This window comes from Oncorhynchus kisutch, linkage group LG1, assembly GCF_002021735.2.
Source record: "Oncorhynchus kisutch isolate 150728-3 linkage group LG1, Okis_V2, whole genome shotgun sequence".
In the NCBI taxonomy this organism is placed as follows: domain Eukaryota; kingdom Metazoa; phylum Chordata; class Actinopteri; order Salmoniformes; family Salmonidae; genus Oncorhynchus; species Oncorhynchus kisutch.
The window spans coordinates 6,879,773-6,901,802 of NC_034174.2; the positions used below are offsets into that span (position 1 = coordinate 6,879,773).

At 48.0% G+C, this 22,030-nt stretch overlaps 1 protein-coding gene across 1 annotated transcript in view; it reads right to left on the reverse strand.

The window, feature by feature from the left end:
• The window catches only part of cand2 (cullin-associated and neddylation-dissociated 2 (putative)), a 29,859-nt gene that overhangs the window by 2,221 nt on the left and 5,608 nt on the right, over window positions 1-22,030 (reverse strand). The window contains exons 6-16 of the mRNA XM_020473927.2: window positions 15,199-15,304; window positions 14,853-15,010; window positions 13,875-14,170; window positions 13,443-13,584; window positions 10,872-11,099; window positions 10,464-10,677; window positions 9,535-10,074; window positions 8,744-9,366; window positions 8,312-8,481; window positions 1,916-2,080; window positions 1,083-1,190 (exon numbers count right to left, since the gene is read on the reverse strand). Of these exons, the coding sequence (XP_020329516.1) occupies window positions 1,083-1,190; window positions 1,916-2,080; window positions 8,312-8,481; window positions 8,744-9,366; window positions 9,535-10,074; window positions 10,464-10,677; window positions 10,872-11,099; window positions 13,443-13,584; window positions 13,875-14,170; window positions 14,853-15,010; window positions 15,199-15,304 (2,750 nt within the window). The remainder of the gene's footprint in view (window positions 1-1,082; window positions 1,191-1,915; window positions 2,081-8,311; window positions 8,482-8,743; window positions 9,367-9,534; window positions 10,075-10,463; window positions 10,678-10,871; window positions 11,100-13,442; window positions 13,585-13,874; window positions 14,171-14,852; window positions 15,011-15,198; window positions 15,305-22,030) is intronic.

A 22,030-nucleotide genomic window follows, 5' to 3' on the forward strand; every position in this document is an offset into this window, starting at 1 on the left:
TATATATATGAATACTTGTTGATAGGGATATGAATACCTGTTGATAGGGATATGAATACTTGTTGATAGGGATATGAATACTTGTCGATAGGGATATGAATACTTGTTGATAGGGATATGAATACTTGTTGATAGGGATATGTATACTTGTTGATAGGGATATGAATACTTGTTGATAGGGATATGAATACTTGTTGATAGGGATATGAATACTAGTTGATAGGGATATGAATACTTGTTGATAGGGATATGAATACTTGTTGATAAGGATATGAGTACTTGTTGATAAGGATATGAGTACTTGTTGATAAGGATATGAGTACTTGTCGATAGGGATATGAATACTTGTCGATAGGGATATGAATACTTGTTGAAGGCACTGTAAGTGAATTTGTCCCAATACTTTTGGTCCCCTAAAATAGGGAGACTATGTTCAAAAAGTGTTGTAATATCTAAACGGTTCACCTGATATGGATGAAAATATCCTTGAATTAAAGCTGACAGTCTGACCTTTAACCTCGTAGTCACCTGTATCATTTCAAATCCAAAGTGCTGGAGTACAGAGCCAAAACAACCAGAAATGTGTCACTGTCCCAATACTTATGGAGCTCACTGTATATAACATTCTTGCAGGATGAACATCGAACTGTAATTCTGCTATAAATGTCCTTCATACTTTTGGTGAACGTTAGTTCGACCCAACCAAGCCGCACTGCTTCTTGACACAATGCCCACTTAACCCAGAAGCCAGCTGCAACAAAGTGTTGGAGGAAACACCATACACCTGGCAACCGTGTCAGCGTGCACTGTGCTCAGCCCACCACAGGAGTCGCTAGTGCGCGATGGAGCAAGGACCTCCCTGCCGGCCAAACCCTCCCCTAACCCGGACGACGCTGGACCAATTGTGCGCCCCCCCCCCATGGGTCTCCTGGTGCACGGCCGTCTGCGACAGAGCCTGGAGTCCAACCCAGAATCTCTAGTGACACAGCTAGTACTCCCTTAGACCACTGCGCCACTCGGATAGGCCCTCGCTTTTAATTATTTGAGGCTTGTGTGGACTGCCATGTCATAAGTCTCCTTACCTTCGTGGTGCAGGTAACCCTGAGAGGTTCGATCAGTCTGTCCAGTCTCTGGACCACAGCATTGGGACACAGACAGCAGAGTCTGGCCAGCATGATGAATGTCAACATCTGTGGGGGGGGGGGGGGGGGGGGACAGGCAGGAAGACATTTTAGAGAAATAAGATGGGATCTGTTTTCAATGCCGGACGTGCATACAAATGGAGGAATTCAGTTTGAGCACGAGCCACAGAATTTGGAGCGTGCAACATGGTTCAATGGGCCTTTTAAATCAGCACAATCTACTTGTTCATGTTTTCAAATTGCCACCGTCTTGGGAGTTAGAATTGGGGTCATATATACAATGCTAATGCAGATACAAAACAAGAGTAATGGAGAACACTGTAAAATACGGAGAACTTAGCAAAACAAGAGTAATGGAGAACACTGTAAAATACGGAGAACTTAGCAAAACAAGAGTAATGGAGAACGCTGTAAAATACGGAGAACTTACCAAAACAAGAGTAATGGAGAACGTTGTAAAATACGGAGAACTTAGCAAATGAGGCGGTTGTGGTAAGTACATCTTTATGGCATTGGTTGACAAATCTCTCATTGCATCAAAGTTGCTCTCTCTGGGTGAATTAAGATTTAGATTTAAAGATTAAAACCTCCCCAACTTTTCTGACCGACAGCGTGGCACTGCTCTCATCGAAAACCATTAAGTTGGCTGTGTACTTTAAGCATCATTTGTCCGGTTTAGGAGTGCCCCAACACACTAGTACCATGTTTTAACGATTTCAAAAGGCCTTGAAGAAGTTCGTTTGCGGTCCTATAAAGTTTACATGCAGACTTACTCTGATGTCGTAGTGGTCTTTAAGGCCTTCTTCTACGCGGTCGAGGAACTCGAAGATGTCCAAGCAGTCCAGACAGCTGTCCAGTAAAGTATACATGCACTCAAACGCTGCCTTTCTCACGTCCAGACCATCGTCCACTGTGTGCTTGAACGGACCCATCTCCACCTGACATAGACAGAGTAATGGAGGAAGAAGAGGAGGGTCTGGTGAGTGTGAGTGAGTGAGTGAGTGAGTGAGTGAGCAAGTGTGAATGTGTTTGTGTTTGAAAAGCAAGGTGACTAGCTTGTTATTCGATAATCCGTTAGTTATTTTATCACCTAAGTGTTATTTGAGAATCAGTTTATTGTTATTTTATCACCTAAGTGTTATTTGAGAATCTGTTTATTGTTATTTTATCACCTAAGTGTTATTTGAGAATCAGTTTATTGTTATTTTACCACCTAAGTGTTATTTGAGAATCCGTTTATTGTTATTGACGTAATGTTTGCCTGTTTACTGTGATTAAAGTGTTACCATCCTCTCATTTTGCAGCATACATACTATATTCAACATATAGTCAATACAGGGGATTTATCAAAATGCACACATTGGACTCCACTCGACACACACAGTGGCTTGTGAAAGTATTCACCCCCCTTGGCATTTTTCCTATATTGTTGCCTTACAACCTGGAATTAAAATATATTTTTTGGGGGGGGATCTGTATCATTTGATTTACACAACATGGCTACCACTTTGAAGATACAAATATATTTTCTTGTGAAACAAATAAGAAATAAGACAAAGAAACTTGAGCGTGCCTAACTATTCACCCCCCCAAAGTCAATACTTTGTAGAGCCACCTTTTGCAGCAATTACAGCTGCAAGTTTCTTGGGGTATGTCTCTATAAGCTTGACACATCTAGCCACTGGGATTTTTGCCCATTCTTCAAGGCAAAACTGCTCCAATTCTTTCAAGTTGGATGGGTTCCGCTGGTGGACAGCAACCTTTAAGTCATACCACAGATTCTCAATTGGATTGATGTCTGGGCTTTGACTAGGTCATTCCAAGACATTTAAATGTTTCCCCTTAAAACACTTGTGTGTTGCTTTAGCAGCTTAGGGTCATTTTCCTGCTGGAAGGTGAACCTCCGTCCCAGTCTCAAATCTCTGGAAGACTGAAACAGGTTTCCCTCAAGACTTTCCCTGTATTTAGCGCCATCCATCATTCCTTCAATTCTGACCAGTTTCCCAGTCCCTGCTGATGAAAAACATCCCCACAGCATGGATGATGTTCTCGGGGTGACGAGAGGTGTTGGGTTTGCGCCAGACATAGCATTTTCCTTGATGGCCAAAAAGCTCAATTTTAGTCTCCCACATGCCTTTTGGCTAACAGCAACTGTGTTTGCTTTTTTATTTCTTTAAGCAATGCCTTTTTTCTGGCCACTCTTCCGTAAATCCCAGCTCTGTGGAGTGTACGGCTTAAAGTGGTCCTATGGACAGATACTCTAATCTCCGCTGTGCAGCTTTACAGCTCCTTCAGGGTTATCTTTGGTCTCTTTGTTGCCTCTCTGATTAATGCCCTCCTTGCCTGGTCTGTGAGTTTTGGTGGGCGGCTCTCTCTTGGCAGGTTTGTTGTGGTGCCATATTCTTTCCATTTTTTAATAATGGATTTAATGGTGCTGTGTGGGAGGTTCAAAGTTTCGGATATTTTGTTATAACCCAACCCCGATCTGTACTTCTCCACAATTTTGTCCCTGACCTGTTTGGAGAGCTCCTTGGTCTTCATAGTGCTGCTTGCTTGGTGGTGCCCCTTGCTGAGTGGTGTTGCAGACTCTGGGGCCTTTCAGAACATATACTGAGATCATGTGACAGATCATGTGACACTTTGGGACCTTAGTATTCTTTGTTTTCTTTATTATTGGGTGATTATATGTAAATGTAACAACGAAAAAGTGATTCAAATACAACCATTCAATATAGGCTTCTGTGTTATTTAAAGCCTTTGCTATTAGAAGTAGATTCATTTTGCTAAAGTTTTTGCAGAACGATGAAGTGTCTCCATGAAAACGTATAGAATGGTATAATTCTCGTCTGCAACTGTTTGAAACGATTCAATGTAGTAAGTGGTATTGTCATATCAAAGAAGACATTTTAAGTTGCTAGCAAAAAATCATACTCATGCATTCAGATACATTCGTTGTCTGTCTGAAAATTAAATTTCTTAGGTAATCCTGGTGCCTTTTGTTCCATGACAGAGTTTGACTAGAATGAGCAAATACAGTACCCTTCTCACTTGATATTAAATTACATATGCTGTCAAAACCATCTCTCTCTTTTGGGAAAAAATAAATGTAAGTAAATTAATGTGCTACACAATTCTTTGGCTATTTTAAAAGTTACAGCCTTTACCGACCAAAACCATTCAATTACAGGTTGTAATGCAACTAAATAGGAAAAACGCCAAGGGGGATGAATATTTTTGCAATGGCAGAACACTGCTTTCCTGTCTTGCAGGAAATCACGCACAGAATGAGCAGTATGACTGGTAGCATTGTCATGCTGGAGGGTCATGTCAGGATGAGCCTGCAGGAAGGGTACCACATGAGGGAGGAGGATGTCTTCTCTGTAACGCACAGCATTGAGATTGCCTGCAATGACAACAAGCTCAGTCCGATGATGCTGTGACACATCGCCCAGACCATGACGGACCCTCCACCTCCAAATCGATTCCGCTCCAGAGTACAGGCCTCGGCGTAACGCTCATTCCTTCGATGATAAACGTGAGTCCACCATCACCCCTGGTGAGACAAAACTGTGACTCGTCAGTGAAGAGCACTTTTTGCCAGTCCTGTCTGGTCCAGCGATGGTGAGTTTGTGCCCATAGGCGACGTTGTTGCCGGTGATGTCTGGTGAGGACCTGCCTTACAACAGGCCTACAAGCCCTCAGTCCAGCTTCACTCAGTCTATTGTGGACAGTCTGAGCACTGATGGAGGGATTGTGCGTTCCTGGTGTAATTCGGGCAGTTGTTGTTGCCATCCTGTACATGTCCCGCAGGTGTGATGTTCGGATGTACCGATCCTGTGCAGGTGTTAAACGTGGTCTGCCACTGTGAGGATGATCAGCTGTTCGTAATGTCTCCCTGTAGTGCTGTCTTGGGCATCTCACAGTACGGACATTGGAATTTATTGCCCTGGCCACATCTGCAGTCCTCATGCCTCCTTGCAGCATGCCTAAGGCACGTTCACGCAGATGAGCAGGGTCTCTGGGCATCTTTATTTGGTGTTTTTCAGAGTCAGTAGAAAGGCCTCTTTAGTGTCCTAAGTTTTCATAACTGTGACCTTAATTGCCTACTGTCTGTAAGCTGTTAGTGTCTTAACGACCGTTCCACAGGTGCATGTTCATTAATTGTTTATGGTTCATTGAACAAGCATGGGAAACAGTGTTTAAACCCTAAACAATGAAGCTCTGGGAAGTTATTTGGATTTTTACGAATTATCTTTGAAAGGTAGGGTCCTAAAAAAGGGACGTTTCTTTTTTTGCTGAGTTTAGTAACATGTTTTCACAAGGAAACCTATTTCATTAAACTGTTGACCGCCCCTCTACGGGCTCAATAAAGGAATGAAGGAGAGAGAGGATGAGATGGAAACGCACGGTGGTCAGATATTCTGTAATGTGTCAGCCTATTAATTATGAAAATATAAAATATGACCTATTACGAGGCTATTCAAAATACAAAATTCACTATAACTGTAGCCCAACTCTCAATAAGTTTAATTTAGGCTAGACCAGTACCAAAGACATCTTTTGTATGTTTTTCTGCCAGGCGTAATAAGCAGTAGGCTATTGTGACGGACATTTTTCTGTTTGTGCTTTTCTAATGTCTGTGTTCATGTAAGTGACTGATTGAACGAATCCTCACTATCAGTATCTGCAATTTGACAGTACGCCCGGAAACTTGTTTAGAGAAAGGGATATCTCAGTTTTTAATCTCAGCTTAGAGAGCAGAAGCCTTGTGAGGTATTGGTCTGTCACATGCATGACCCAGTATTGGTCTGTCACATGCATGACCCAGTATTGGTCTGTCACATGCATGACCCAGTATTGGTCGTCACATGCATGACCCAGTATTGGTCTGTCACATGCGTGACCCAGTATTGGTCGTCACATGCATGACCCAGTATTGGTCGTCACATGCATGACCCAGTATTGGTCGTCACATGCATGACCCAGTATTGGTCGTCACATGCATGACCCAGTATTGGTCTGTCACATGCATGACCCAGTATTGGTCTGTCACATGCATGACCCAGTATTGGTCTGTCACATGCATGACCCAGTATTGGTCTGTCACATGCATGACCCAGTATTGGTCTGTCACATGCATGACCCAGTATTGGTCTGTCACATGCATGACCCAGTATTGGTCGTCACATGCATGACCCAGTATTGGTCTGTCACATGCATGACCCAGTATTGGTCTGTCACATGCATGCCCAGTATTGGTCTGTCACATGCGTGACCCAGTATTGGTCTGTCACATGCGTGACCCAGTATTGGTCTGTCACATGCGTGACCCAGTATTGGTCTGTCACATGCGTGACCCAGTATTGGTCTGTCACATGCATGACCCAGTATTGGTCTGTCACATGCATGACCCAGTATTGGTCTGTCACATGCATGACCCAGTATTGGTCTGTCACATGCATGACCCAGTATTGGTCTGTCACATGCATGACCCAGTATTGGTCTGTCACATGCATGACCCAGTATTGGTCTGTCACATGCATGACCCAGTATTGGTCTGTCACATGCATGACCCAGTATTGGTCTGTCACATGCATGACCCAGTATTGGTCTGTCACATGCATGACCCAGTATTGGTCTGTCACATGCATGACCCAGTATTGGTCTGTCACATGCATGACCCAGTATTGGTCTGTCACATGCATGACCCAGTATTGGTCTGTCACATGCATGACCCAGTATTGGTCTGTCACATGCATGACCCAGTATGTAGTATTGGTCTGTCACATGCATGACCCAGTATTGGTCTGTCACATGCATGACCCAGTATTGGTCTGTCACATGCATGACCCAGTATTGGTCTGTCACATGCATGACCCAGTATTGGTCTGTCACATGCATGACCCAGTATTGGTCTGTCACATGCATGACCCAGTATTGGTCTGTCACATGCATGACCCAGTATTGGTCTGTCACATGCATGACCCAGTATTGGTCTGTCACATGAATGACCCAGTATTGGTCGTCACATGAATGACCCAGTATTGGTCTGTCACATGCATGACCCAGTATTGGTCTGTCACATGCATGACCCAGTATTGGTCTGTCACATGCATGACCCAGTATTGGTCTGTCACATGCATGACCCAGTATTGGTCTGTCACATGCATGACCCAGTATTGGTCTGTCACATGCATGACCCAGTATTGGTCTGTCACATGCATGACCCAGTATTGGTCTGTCACATGCATGACCCAGTATTGGTCTGTCACATGCATGACCCAGTATTGGTCTGTCACATGCATGACCCAGTATTGGTCTGTCACATGCATGACCCAGTATTGGTCTGTCACATGCATGACCCAGTATTGGTCTGTCACATGCATGACCCAGTATTGGTCTGTCACATGCATGACCCAGTATTGGTCTGTCACATGCATGACCCAGTATTGGTCTGTCACATGCATGACCCAGTATTGGTCTGTCACATGCATGACCCAGTATTGGTCTGTCACATGCATGACCCAGTATTGGTCTGTCACATGCATGACCCAGTATTGGTCTGTCACATGCATGACCCAGTATTGGTCTGTCACATGCATGACCCAGTATTGGTCTGTCACATGCATGACCCAGTATTGGTCTGTCACATGCATGACCCAGTATTGGTCTGTCACATGCATGACCCAGTATTGGTCTGTCACATGAATGACCCAGTATTGGTCTGTCACATGCATGACCCAGTATTGGTCTGTCACATGCATGACCCAGTATTGGTCTGTCACATGCATGACCCAGTATTGGTCATGTGACAGCAAACATTAATTATGAATAAGCATGCAAATATAACGTGTCGGTATATAAGGGAACCAATGGGAGAGCTCACTTCATGCATCTAAGCTTGACTGTGACCACTCCTGCTTGCTGACAATAAACAGTGATTCATTTAAGATTAGGTGATAGATTGAGGTTAGGTGATATTGAGGCTAGCTGCAACACACACACACACACACACACACACACACACACACACACACACACACACACACACACACACACCACACACACACACACACACACACACACACACACACACACACACTCACACACACACACACACACACACACACACACACACACACACACACACACACACACACACACACTACCTCTCTGATAAGGTCCTTCCTGATCTGTGTCTCGTTGTAGAGGCTAGGCAGTACTGAGGCTAGCAGACCGCGGATCAGAGAAGGTTTGTTGTGGGCCGCTGAGTTGAACATCACCAAGGCGACACGACGTACATTCGGGTCTTTGTCCTGCAGAGTCTTCAGGAAGTCACCTGGCATAGAGAACAGGGTGATGTTCATTAAGAACCAAATGGGAAACACACCTGAATGAATTACAACCCTGGACATTGCAGCATGTTGTGGGTGCATTTTAAATGACACCCCATTTCTCCATAAAGTGCACTATTATTTTTAACCAGACGTGGCTTTAACCCAAAAGAAGTGCACTACGGTTGAATAAGGCTGTCATATAACCAGTGTAAAAATAAAATAAAAAAATAAAATGTTATATATTGAGTCACTTTGACATCTTACCTATGCATCCTTTGAGTAGTGAATCTATAGGTACAGGCTGATCAACGATGGTGAACTTAACAGCAGTGACCACGGTACTGCGGGCCACAGGGGACCCTGAGGACAGCTGTTGTTTGAGCCTGGGCAAGAGCTGAGCCGGGTTGACCATGGTGAGTTTCCCCAGACACTCCGCCACCACACTCCTCGTCCCCTCTTCGGCACACTCACGGTTCTTAAAGAGCAGAGCCCAGATATCCTCGACGTGGGCCAACAAGCTCTCCGTCGAGCAGGCGCTGATCACCTCTTTGAGGCTGTGTAACAGCAGGTACCTTCTCTTAGCCTGGCTACCTATCTCCGTCAGCATAAAGGGAAGGTAGTCCTCCAGGTTGCCCACACAGATGTTCCCCAGAGCACAGGAAGCGGCTGACTTGACTTCCTCGTTGGGAGAGGAGAAGGCCTCCAGGATCACGGTCTTTAGTTCCTTCTGACCCCCCAGGTTCATGGTACGCCCCGCCTCCCCCAGACACAGGAAAGACAGGATTCTGACGGACTCAGAACACTTGGGGTTCTTGACTTCCTGGATGAAGCCGGTGACCATTCCGGATGCTTCTTTAGGGCACACGGAGGATAGGGCAGCTACACACCTGGCCAAAACAAGAGACAATATAAAACTGAAAAAATTAAAACATAATTTTGTGTTTCTCATGCCTCTACAGGACGCTATAGGTATATCACTTATATCCATCCTCTTTATCTGTACGCTCAATCAATCAATCAATCAATCAATCAATCGAACAAACCACTACTCCTACCTGGCCACAGAGTAGTAAGACTGTCTGTGCATGGGTGTGGGGTCTGTAGCCTTCCCTGCGCCGTGGAAAGGACCGGTGAGAGCTTTCAAGAGGTCGTTATATCCCATGTTCCCAGCCTTAGTGACCACCAGGGCCTTGAAGAACTCCAAGATGGCCGACAGAGCCCCTCCTTGCAGCAACGGGGAATGAACCAGATGAAACACACCAGGTAAGACGGTGTTCCCGATCTTGGACAGGGAGGAGGGACACACCTTAGCTATACAGGTGAGAAGCATCACCGCCACCTGGGATATGTGCATGTCGTTCTCCTCGATCAGGGCAGGTAGCTCGTTGAGCACAGCCTCGATCATGGGCGGCTTCAGGCTGTCGCTGTAGTTCATAACTATCATGTTGAGGGCAGTCAGTGTGCTCAGCTTGAGGGCGCGCTGGTTCTTCCTGAGGAAGGAGGCTAGGATGGGGATGCCCTCAGTGAGTAAAGGTCGGAGGTCGATCCTGAGGGGCGATGTGGCGATGAGAGTCAGGGTCTTCACTGCTGTCAGCCTGTTAGGAGAAGAATTGGACCAGTTTGAAACAGAGATAGCCCTCAATGATGCTCCACATGTTGTCACAGAAGTCATTATTGAAGAGATACAGAGATGAACCCTCCAACTCTATGGATAACATATATTATTGTCATGGAGACACTTTTTGTCTTACACCCCCCCCCCCCCCCCCACACACACACACAATATACACATAAACCCACAGAGAGCTTTGATGAAAGAGTTAGCCACAGTTTAGTTTATGGGGTTGAGTGTCTTGCACGAGATAGTATTGGGATACTGATGCCAGTAACTCTCCTGTTGCAGGCTCACTTCCCAGCCTAGACCAGATCGTTTTTTTACAGTTGGGAGCAAGGATTTGTACCTGCAAAACACTAGGCTACCTACCTGGTGATCTCGTTCTTCAGTCTCTCCAGGAAGATCTGCAGTGTCGGCTGGAGGTCCCCGCCCAGCTGGTCTCCTAGGTGACACACGATGTGACCCATACAGGAAATGGCCCTCTCCTTCACTTCCTGGTCAATGTCTGCAGCCTTCAGCCTCTTCAGAGTGGCAGAGAATATATCCTTCACGTAGGGCTTGACATCGAAGGCAGGTAGTTTATCTAGAGTAGAATAGATACTTTTTATTTGGAACTGAATTCCTTATTCTACCTTTCATCCCAACCCTAGAAAAACAATGATCTGACGCCAGTAGCCAGTTCAGTCCTCACAATTTCATCCCCGTGGACCAGGACTTGAACCAGCAACCTTTATGATTACTGATCCACCTCTCTAACCTCTGGGCTACAGTACCTACCTCCTAACGGGCATATGATCTTGACCATCTGCTGAGTGACCAGTAGGGCTTCGGAGGTGATCTTATAGAAGGGGTCCTCCACACACTGCACCACCGGAGGCAGAATAACCTTCATGTGAGGCTGGAAAACGGCAGGTGGATGGCTGCACAGGAGGACATTGAGGAAAGAGAGGGCATCGATCTTCATGTTGGACGAGGTAGACTTGTCTGTAAGGGAGTGAACTATACCTGAAAAGAGAGATGCCAGAGAAAAGGTGAATATGAATGTCAAGATGGCTTTTTTTGGGGACATTGTAACAATATCCATTCCAGCATTATTTCCTTTTTAAGTTGTAGTACTATATTTTTTTATATATTTTTATATATTTTTTTAAATTATATATATTTTTTATTGACAGGAGATTTCCTGACCACGTGGCTAGAACGCGAAATTGTCCTGGTCCTTTGACTAACTACAGAGAAGAAATTAACAATTGTTGTAGCCTAAAACTACAGTAGGCCCTGAGTTTTTCCTGGCCAGGTCACATGATCGATGCCCTCTCTTTCCTCAATGTCCTCCTATGCAGCCATCCTCCTGCCTCAGGAGGACCCCTTCTATAAGATCTCCTCCGAGGCCCTACTCATCACTCAGCAGATAGTCAAGATCATTTTAAATGTTATGTAGCTCTGTCATTGAGCCGTTCTTGTCTATTATTGTCCTGTATTCTGTCATGTTTCTTGTTTATTGTGGAACCCAGGAAGAGTAGCTGCTGCTTTTGCAACAGCCAATGGGGATCCAAATGAAATCCGATTTGTAATGGAAAAACTACTGGCCCCAGAAATGAACAAAGGAATGTAGTAATTTAGATAAGAAGCTGCGGGTAAGTGAACGTGTGAGTGAGGTTACCAGGGATGAGAGTGAGGTTACCAGGGATGAGAGCTGGTATGTGAGGGTGTGAGTGAGGTTACCAGGGATGAGAGATGATATGTGAGGGTGTAAGTGAGGTTACCAAGGATGAGAGGTGGTATGTGAGGGTGTGAGTGAGTTTACCAGGGATGAGAGGTGGTATGTGAGGGTGTGAGTGAGGTTACCAGGGATGAGAGATGATATGTGAGGGTGTGAGTGAGGTTACCAGGGATGAGAGGTGGTATGTGAGGGTGTGAGTGAGGTTACCAGGGATGAGAGATGGTATGTGAGGATGTAGAGGTTACCAAGGATGAGAGTGAGGTTACCAGGGATGAGAGGTGGTATGTGAGGTTGTAAGTGAGGTTACCAGGGATGAGAGGTGGTATGTGAGGGTGTGAGTGAGGTTACCAGGGATGAGAGATGGTGTGTGAACGTGTGAGTGAGGTTACCAGGGATGAGAGTGAGGTTACCAGGGATGAGAGATGGTATGTGAGGTTGTAAGTGAGGTTACCAGGGATGAGAGATGGTATGTGAGGATGTGAGTGAGGTTTTACCAAGGATGAGAGTGAGGTTACCAGGGATGAGAGATGGTATGTGAGGTTGTAAGTGAGGTTACCAGGGATGAGAGGTGGTATGTGAGGGTGTGAGTGAGGTTACCAAGGATGAGAGGTGGTATGTGAGGGTGTGAGTGAGATTACCAGGGATGAGAGGTGGTATGTGAGGGTGTGAGTGAGGTTACCAGCGATGAGAGATGGTATGTGAGGGTGTGAGTGAGGTTACCAAGGATGAGAGTGAGGTTACCAGGGATGAGAGTGAGGTTACCAGGGATGAGAGATGGTATGTGAGGTTGTAAATGAGGTTACCAGGGATGAGAGGTGGTATGTGAGGGTGTGAGTGAGGTTACCAGGGATGAGAGGTGGTATGTGAGGGTGTGAGTGAGGTTACCAGGGATGAGAGGTTGGTATGTGAGGGTGTGAGTGAGGTTACCAAGGATGAGAGCTGGTATGTGAGGGTGTGAGTGAGGTTACCAAGGATGAGAGGTGGTATGTGAGGGTGTGAGTGAGGTTACCAGGGATGAGAGCTGGTATGTGAGGGTGTGAGTGAGGTTACCAAGGATGAGAGGTGGTATGTGAGGGTGTGAGTGAGGTTACCAAGGATGAGAGTGAGGTTACCAGGGATGAGAGTGAGGTTACCAGGGATGAGAGATGGTATGTGAGGTTGTAAATGAGGTTACCAGGGATGAGAGGTGGTATGTGAGGGTGTGAGTGAGGTTACCAGGGATGAGAGGTGGTATGTGAGGGTGTGAGTGAGGTTACCAGGGATGAGAGGTGGTATGTGAGGGTGTGAGTGAGGTTACCAAGGATGAGAGGTGGTATGTGAGGGTGTGAGTGAGGTTACCAGGGATGAGAGGTGGTATGTGAGGGTGTGAGTGAGGTTACCAGGGATGAGAGCTGGTATGTGAGGGTGTGAGTGAGGTTACCAGGGATGAGAGGTGGTATGTGAGGGTGTGAGTGAGGTTACCAAGGATGAGAGGTGGTATGTGAGGGTGTGAGTGAGGTTACCAGGGATGAGAGGTGGTATGTGAGGGTGTGAGTAAGGTTACCAGGGATGAGAGCTGGTATGTGAGGGTGTGAGTGAGGTTACCAAGGATGAGAGGTGGTATGTGAGGGTGTGAGTGAGGTTACCAGGGATTAGAGCTGGTATGTGTTTTCCCAGGGCTCCTGGCAGTACGTTGGCCAGCTCTGTCAGCAAACTGAAACAGCCCTGTCTAGACTTCATACTCTTCTCCTTCAGCTGCTTGTGGAGAGCCTTCACTACTGTGGGGACCTGGGAAACAACAAATAAACGACTGAGAAACACCACAAACGAATGAAAGCTCACATAAAAACGTACTGAAATATGTCTCCTAATTCACCTTGTCATCTCTGTATTGTGATATACACTATTACTGTATGCTCTGCTGCGGTCTTGGATGAGGACCCACTTTAAAAGGCATTTTATCCCCATGAGACTAACACCGGTTGATTAATGGTTAGAAAACAACAACAACAACAAACAACAACAACAACAACAAACAACAACAACAAAAAACAACAACAAAAAGCAAAACAAATGACCTGTTTCTTGAGCAGAGTGATGGCTGGGTCTTCTTGGACTCCAGGCTCTGTTGCTGTGGTGATGAGGCCCTGAGAAGGCCTGGTCTGTTTGAGCAAGGCAACAAAAGCTACAAAGATGTCCGTCTTGACGTTCTCCTCCCTCTCTTTAAACCGAGCCAGCAGGGTTGGAGCTACTGACCCATAGAGCTCCACTAGCAGGTCTCTCCTCGTGCTGATCACAGCCTCCAGACACTTCACAGACGACCTCCGTACCTTCCAGCTCATGTCGTCGTCGTCACTGTACTCGTCATCTGACTCTGCAAGGGAAAAGAATGTTGCCTTTGTTCCCATGTCCATATACGCATACCATATTACAATTCATGTCCAATAGATTGCATTGAAATTCCCTTACCCTGACCCTAACTCTAACCCCAAACCTGACCCTAACTCTAACCCCAAACCTGACCCTAACTCTAACCCCAAACCTGACCCTAACTCTAACTCTAACCCCAAACCTGACCCTAACTCTAACCCCAAACCTGACACAACTCTAACCTCAAACCTGACCCTAACCTCAAACCTCAAACCTGACCCTAACTCTCTAACCCCAAAACTGACCCTAACTCTAACCTAAAACCTGACCCTAACCCCAAAACTGACCCTAACTCTAACCTAAAACCTGACCCTAACCCCAAAACTGACCTTAACTCTAACCACAAACCTGACCCTAACCCTAACCTCAAACCTGACCCTAACCCCAAACCTGACCCTAACTCTAACCCTAAACCTAACCCTAACTCCAAACCTGACCCTAACTCTAACCCTAAACCTGACCCTACCTAACTCTAACCCTAACTAACCACAAACCTGACCCCAAATCTGACCCTAACCCTAAGTCTAACCCTAAATCTAACCCAAAATCGGACCCTGATCCTAACTCTTTTAATAATTGCATATCAGCATAGTTGCTGTTGATAGGTTTGTTGATAGTTTGAGTACCTTGGTCTTCATCCTCTCCGTCCTCTGTGTCCATGGACTCATCCCCATCCTCATCCCCACCCTCATCCACATCATAGTTGTAGTTGGGGTCATAGGTGATGTACCTCAGACACAGCTTGATCACCGTGGATATATGAGGGGACATCTCCTTGGGGCATCTTATATAGAAATAACAGATCAACTATTGAACTTATTTAGTAGTTATGGGTCTGTTTTTTCATCTGTGTCTAATCTTGTGTGAGCACTGGGCTCTGGTCAGCTAGTAATGGGTGGAATAAATCACAAGAGAAACCTCAAGTAGAGAGGGAGAGAGAGAGATTCACTAGAGTTTTTTTTGTGTTTTTACCTGCGGATGAAGGCTTCAAAGGCCTGGAAGCAGTACTCCCTGAGTTCATCGTCCTCCACACTGCAGAACGTCATCACCATGGGGATGATCTTCTCTAGGTGCTCACCTGGAACAAGAGCAATAAAACAACCACTTACCAGACCAACCAATACAATGCTGCTCTCTGGTGACTAAAAGTTCAACAATGTCCATTTTGATTTGCAACCACTTTGACAGATATCAAGTTGGTTTCAGAAAAAAATAATTACTTGGATGTCTTTTCATTTCCAGAACTTTTTAGTATAAATTCAACAATCAAGCTTAAAGAAACTGATCCCCAGCCAACCTCACCCTACCCTCTACCCTGTTGAACAGCACCTCACCCTACCCTGTTGAACAGCACCTCAACCTACCCTCTACCCTGTTGAACAGCACCTCACCCTACCCCTGTTGAACAGCACCTCACCCTACCCTGTTGAACAGGCACCTCACCCTACCCTCTACCCTGTTGAACATCACCTCACCCTACCCTGTTGAACATCACCTCACCCTACCCTGTTGAACATCACCTCACCCTACCCTGTTGAACATCACCTCACCCTACCCTGTTGAACATCACCTCACCCTACCCTGTTGAACATCACCTCACCCTACCCTCTACCCTGTTGAACATCACCTCACCCTACCCTCTACCCTGTTGAACATCACCTCACCCTCCTACCCCCTGTTGAACATCACCTCACCCTACCCTCTACCCTGTTGAACATCACCTCACCCTACCCTCTACCCTGTTGAACATCACCTCACCCTACCCTCTACCACCTGTTGAACATCACCTCACCTACCCTCTACCCTGTTGAACATCACCTCACCCTACCCTGTTGAACAGCACCTCACCCTACCCTCTACCCTGTTGAACAGCACCTCACCCTACCCTGTGAACATCCACCCTCACCCTAACCCTGTTGAACAGCACCCACCCTACCCTGTTGAACATCACCTCACCCTACTAACCCTCTAACCCTGTTGGAAACACTCACCTCACCCTACCCTCACCCGTTGAACAGCAACTCACCCTACCCTCTACCCTGTTTGAACATCACCTCACCCTACACCTCTACCCCTGTTGAACAGCACCTCACCCTACCCTCTACCCTGTTGAACCAGCACCTCACCCTACCCTCTACCCTGTTGAACATCACCTCACCCTACCCTCTACCCTGTTGAACATCACCTCACCCTACCCTCTACCCTGTTGAACATCACCTCACCCTACCCTCTACCCTGTTGAACAGCACCTCACCCTACCCTCTACCCTGTTGAACAGCACCTCACCCTACCCTCTACCCTGTTGAACATCACCTCACCCTACCCTCTTGAACATCACCTCACCCTACCCCTCTACCCTGTTGAACATCACCTCACCCTACCCTGTTGAACATCACCTCACCCTACCCTGTTGAACATCACCTCACCCTACCCTGTTGAACATCACCTCACCCTACCCTGTTGAACATCACCTCACCCTACCTGTTGAACATCACCTCACCCTACCCTGTTGAACATCACCTCACCCTACCCCTGTTGAACATCAACCTCACCCTACCCTGTTGACATCACCTCACCCTACCCTGTTTGAACATCACCTCACCCTACCCTGTTGAACATCACCTCACCCTACACTGTTGAACATCACCTCACCCTACCCTGTTGACATCACCCTACCCTGTGAACATCACCTCACCCTACCCTGTTGAACATCACCTCACCCTACCCTCTACCCTGTTGAACATCACCTCACCCTACCCTGTTGAACATCACCTCACCCTACCCTGTTGAACATCACCATCACCCTACCCTGTTGAACATCACCTCACCCTACCCTGTTGAACATCACCTCACCCTACCCTGGTTGAACATCACCTCACCCTACCCTGTTGAACATCACCTCACCCTACCCTGTTGAACATCACCTCACCCTACCCTGTTGAACATCACCTCACCCTACCCTCTACCCTGTTGAACATCACCTCACCCTACCCTGTTGAACATCACCTCACCCTACCCTGTTGAACATCACCTCACCCTACCCTCTACCCTGTTGAACATCACCTCACCCTACCCTGTTGAACATCACCTTACCCTACCCTGTTGAACATCACCTCACCCTACCCTCTACCCTGTTGAACATCACCTCCCCTACCTCTACCCTGTTGAACATCACCTCACCCTACCCTCTACCCTGTTGAACATCACCTCACCCTACCCTCTCCTGCCTGTTGAACATCACCTCACCCTACCCTCTACCCTGTTGAACATCACCTCACCCTACCCTCTACCCTGTTGAACATCACCTCACCCTACCCTCTACCCTGTTGAACATCACCTCACCCTACCCTCTACCCTGTTGAACATCACCTCACCCTACCCTCTACCCTGTTGAACATCACCTCACCCTACCCTCTACCCTGTTGAACATCACCTCACCCTACCCTCTACCCTGTTGAACATCACCTCACCCTACCCTCTACCCTGTTGAACATCACCTCACCCTACCCTCTACCCTGTTGAACATCACCTCACCCTACCCTCTACCCTGTTGAACATCACCTCACCCTACCCTCTCCTGCCTGTTGAACATCACCTCACCCTACCCTCTACCCTGTTGAACATCACCTCACCCTACCCTCTCCTGCCTGTGAATCACCTCACCCTACCCTCTACCCTGTTGAACATCACCTCACCCTACCCTCTACCCTGTTGAACATCACCTCACCCTACCCTCTACCCTGTTGAACATCACCTCACCCTACCCTCTACCCTGTTGAACATCACCTCACCCTACCCTCTCCTGCCTGTTGAACATCACCTCACCCTACCCTCTACCCTGTTGAACATCACCTCACCCTACCCTCTACCCTGTTGAACATCACCTCACCCTACCCTCTACCCTGTTGAACATCACCTCACCCTACCCTCTACCCTGTTGAACATCACCTCACCCTACCCTCTACCCTGTGAACATCACCTCACCCTACCCTCTACCCTGTTGAACATCACCTCACCCTACCCTCTACCCTGTTGAACATCACCTCACCCTACCCTCTCCCCTGTTGAACATCACCTCACCCTACCCTCTACCCTGTTGAACATCACCTCACCCTACCCTCTCCTGCCTGTTGAACATCACCTCCCCTACCCTCTACCCTGTTGAACATCACCTCACCTACCCTCTACCCTGTTGAACAGCACCTCACCCTACCCTCTACCCTGTTGAACATCAGCTCACCCTACCCTCTACCCTGTTGAACATCACCTCACCCTACCCTCTACCCTGTGAACATCACCTCACCCTACCCTCTACCCTGTTGAACATCACCTCATCCTACCCTTCTCCTGCCTGTTGAACATCACCTCACCCTACCCTCTACCCTGTTGAACATCACCTCACCCTACCCTCTACCCTGTTGAACATCACCTCACCCTACCCTCTACCCTGTTGAACATCACCTCACCCTACCCTCTACCCTGTTGAACATCACCTCACCCTACCCTCTACCCTGTTGAACATCACCTCACCCTACCCTCTCCTGCATGTTGAACATCACCTCACCCTACCCTCTACCCTGTTGAACATCACCTCACCCTACCCTCTACCCTGTTGAACATCACCTCACCCTACCTCTCCTGCCCTGTTGAACATCACCTCACCCTACCCTCTACCCTGTTGAACATCACCTCACCCTACCCTCTACCCTGTTGAACATCACCTCACCCTACCCTCTACCCTGTTGAACATCACCTCACCCTACCCTCTACCCTGTTGAACATCACCTCACCCTACCCTCTACCCTGTTGAACAGCACCTCACCCTACCCTCTACCCTGTTGAACATCACCTCACCCTACCCTCTACCCTGTTGAACATCACCTCACCCTACCCTCTACCCTGTTGAACATCACCTCACCCTACCCTCTCCTGCTGTTGAACATCACCTCACCCTACCCTCTACCCTGTTGAACATCACCTCACCCTACCCTCTACCCTGTTGAACATCACCTCACCCTACCCTCTACCCTGTTGAACATCACCTCACCCTACCCTCTACCCTGTTGAACATCACCTCACCCTACCCTCTCCTGCCTGTTGAACATCACCTCACCCTACCCTCTTCTGCCTGTTGAACATCACCTCACCCTACCCTCTTCTGCCTGTTGAACATCACGTCACCCTACCCTCTACCCTGTTGAACATCACCTCACCCTACCCTCTCCTGCCTGTTGAACATCACCTCACCCTACCCTCTTCTGCATGTTGAACATCACCTCACCCTACCCTCTCCTGCCTGTTGAACATCACGTCACCCTACCCTCTACCCTGTTGAACATCACCTCACCCTACCCTCTCCTGCCTGTTGAACATCACGTCACCCTACCCTCTACCCTGTTGAACATCACCTCACCCTACCCTCTCCTGCCTGTTGAACATCACCTCACCCTACCCTCTTCTGCATGTTGAACATCACCTCACCCTACCCTCTCCTGCCTTTTGAACATCACGTCACCCTACCCTCTACCCTGTTGAACATCACCTCACCCTACCCTCTCCTGCCTGTTGAACATCACCTCACCCTACCCTCTACCCTGTTGAACATCACCTCACCCTACCCTCTCCTGCCTGTTGAACATCACCTCACCCTACCCTCTTCTGCATGTTGAACATCACCTCACCCTACCCTCTCCTGCCTGTTGAACATCACGTCACCCTACCCTCTACCCTGTTGAACATCACCTCACCCTACCCTCTCCTGCCTGTTGAACATCACCTCACCCTACCCTCTACCCTGTTGAACATCACCTCACCCTACCCTCTCCTGCCTGTTGAACATCACCTCACCCTACCCTCTACCCTGTTGAACATCACCTCACCCTACCCTCTACCCTGTTGAACATCACCTCACCCTACCCTCTCCTGCCTGTTGAACATCACCTCACCCTACCCTCTACCCTGTTGAACATCACCTCACCCTACCCTCTACCCTGTTGAACATCACCTCACCCTACCCTCTCCTGCCTGTTGAACATCACCTCACCCTACCCTCTACCCTGTTGAACATCACCTCACCCTACCCTCTCCTGCCTGTTGAACATCACCTCACCCTACCCTCTTCTGCATGTTGAACATCACCTCACCCTACCCTCTCCTGCCTGTTGAACATCACGTCACCCTACCCTCTACCCTGTTGAACATCACCTCACCCTACCCTCTCCTGCCTGTTGAACAGCACCTCACCCTACCCTCTACCCTGTTGAACATCACCTCACCCTACCCTCTACCCTGTTGAACAGCACCTCACCCTACCCCCCTCCTGCCTGTTGAACAGCATCTCACCCTTCCCTCTCCTGCCTGTTGAACATCACCTCACCCTACCCTCTCCTGCCTGTTGAACATCACCTCACCCTACCCTCTCCTGCCTGTTGAACAGCACCTCACCCTTCCCTCTCCTGCCTGTTGAACATCACCTCACCCTACCCTCTACCCTGTTGAACATCACCTCACCCTACCCTCTACTCTGTTGAACATCACCTCACCCTACCCCCTCCTGCCTGTTGAACAGCATCTCACCCTTCCCTCTCCTGCCTGTTGAACATCACCTCACCCTACCCTCTCCTGCCTGTTGAACATCACCTCACCCTACCCTCTCCTGCCTGTTGAACAGCACCTCACCCTACCCTCTCCTGCATGTTGAACATCACCTCACCCTACCCTCTACCCTGTTGAACATCACCTCACCCTACCCTCTCCTGCCTGTTGAACATCACGTCACCCTACCCTCTACCCTGTTGAACATCACCTCACCCTACCCTCTCCTGCCTGTTGAACAGCACCTCACCCTACCCTCTACCCTGTTGAACATCACGTCACCCTACCCTCTCCTGCCTGTTGAACAGCACCTCACCCTACCCTCTACCCTGTTGAACATCACCTCACCCTACCCTCTACCCTGTTGAACAGCACCTGACCCTACCCTCTCCTGCCTGTTGAACATCACCTCAACCTACCCTCTACTCTGTTGAACATCACCTCACCCTACCCTCTACCCTGTTGAACATCACCTCACCCCACCCTTTACCCTGTTGAACATCACCTCACCCTACCCTCTACCCTGTTGAACAGCACCTCACCCTACCCTCTCCTGCCTGTTGAACAGCACCTCACCCTACCCTCTCCTGCCTGTTGAACAGCACCTCACCCTACCCTCTCCTGCCTGTTGAACAGCACCTCAACCTACCCTCTACTCTGTTGAACCGCACCTCACCCTACCCTCTCCTGCCTGTTGAACAGCACCTCAACCTACCCTCTACTCTGTTGAACATCACCTCACCCTACCCTCTACTCTGTTGAAGAGCACCTCACCCTACCCTCTCCTGCCTGTTGAACAGCACCTCAACCTACCCTCTACTCTGTTGAAGAGCACCTCACCCTACCCTCTACCCTGTTGAACAGCACCTCACCCTACCCCCTCCTGCCTGTTGAACAGCACTTCACCCTACCCTCTCCTGCCTGTTGAACATCACCTCACCCTACCCTCTACCCTGTTGAACAGCACCTCAACCTACCCTCTCCTGCCTGTTGAACATCACCTCAACCTACCCTCTACTCTGTTGAACATCACCTCACCCTACCCTCTACCCTGTTGAACATCACCTCACCCTACCCTCTACCCTGTTGAACATCACCTCACCCTACCCTCTACCCTGTTGAACATCACCTCACCCTACCCTCTCCTGCCTGTTGAACAGCACCTCACCCTACCCTCTCCTGCCTGTTGAACAGCACCTCACCCTACCCT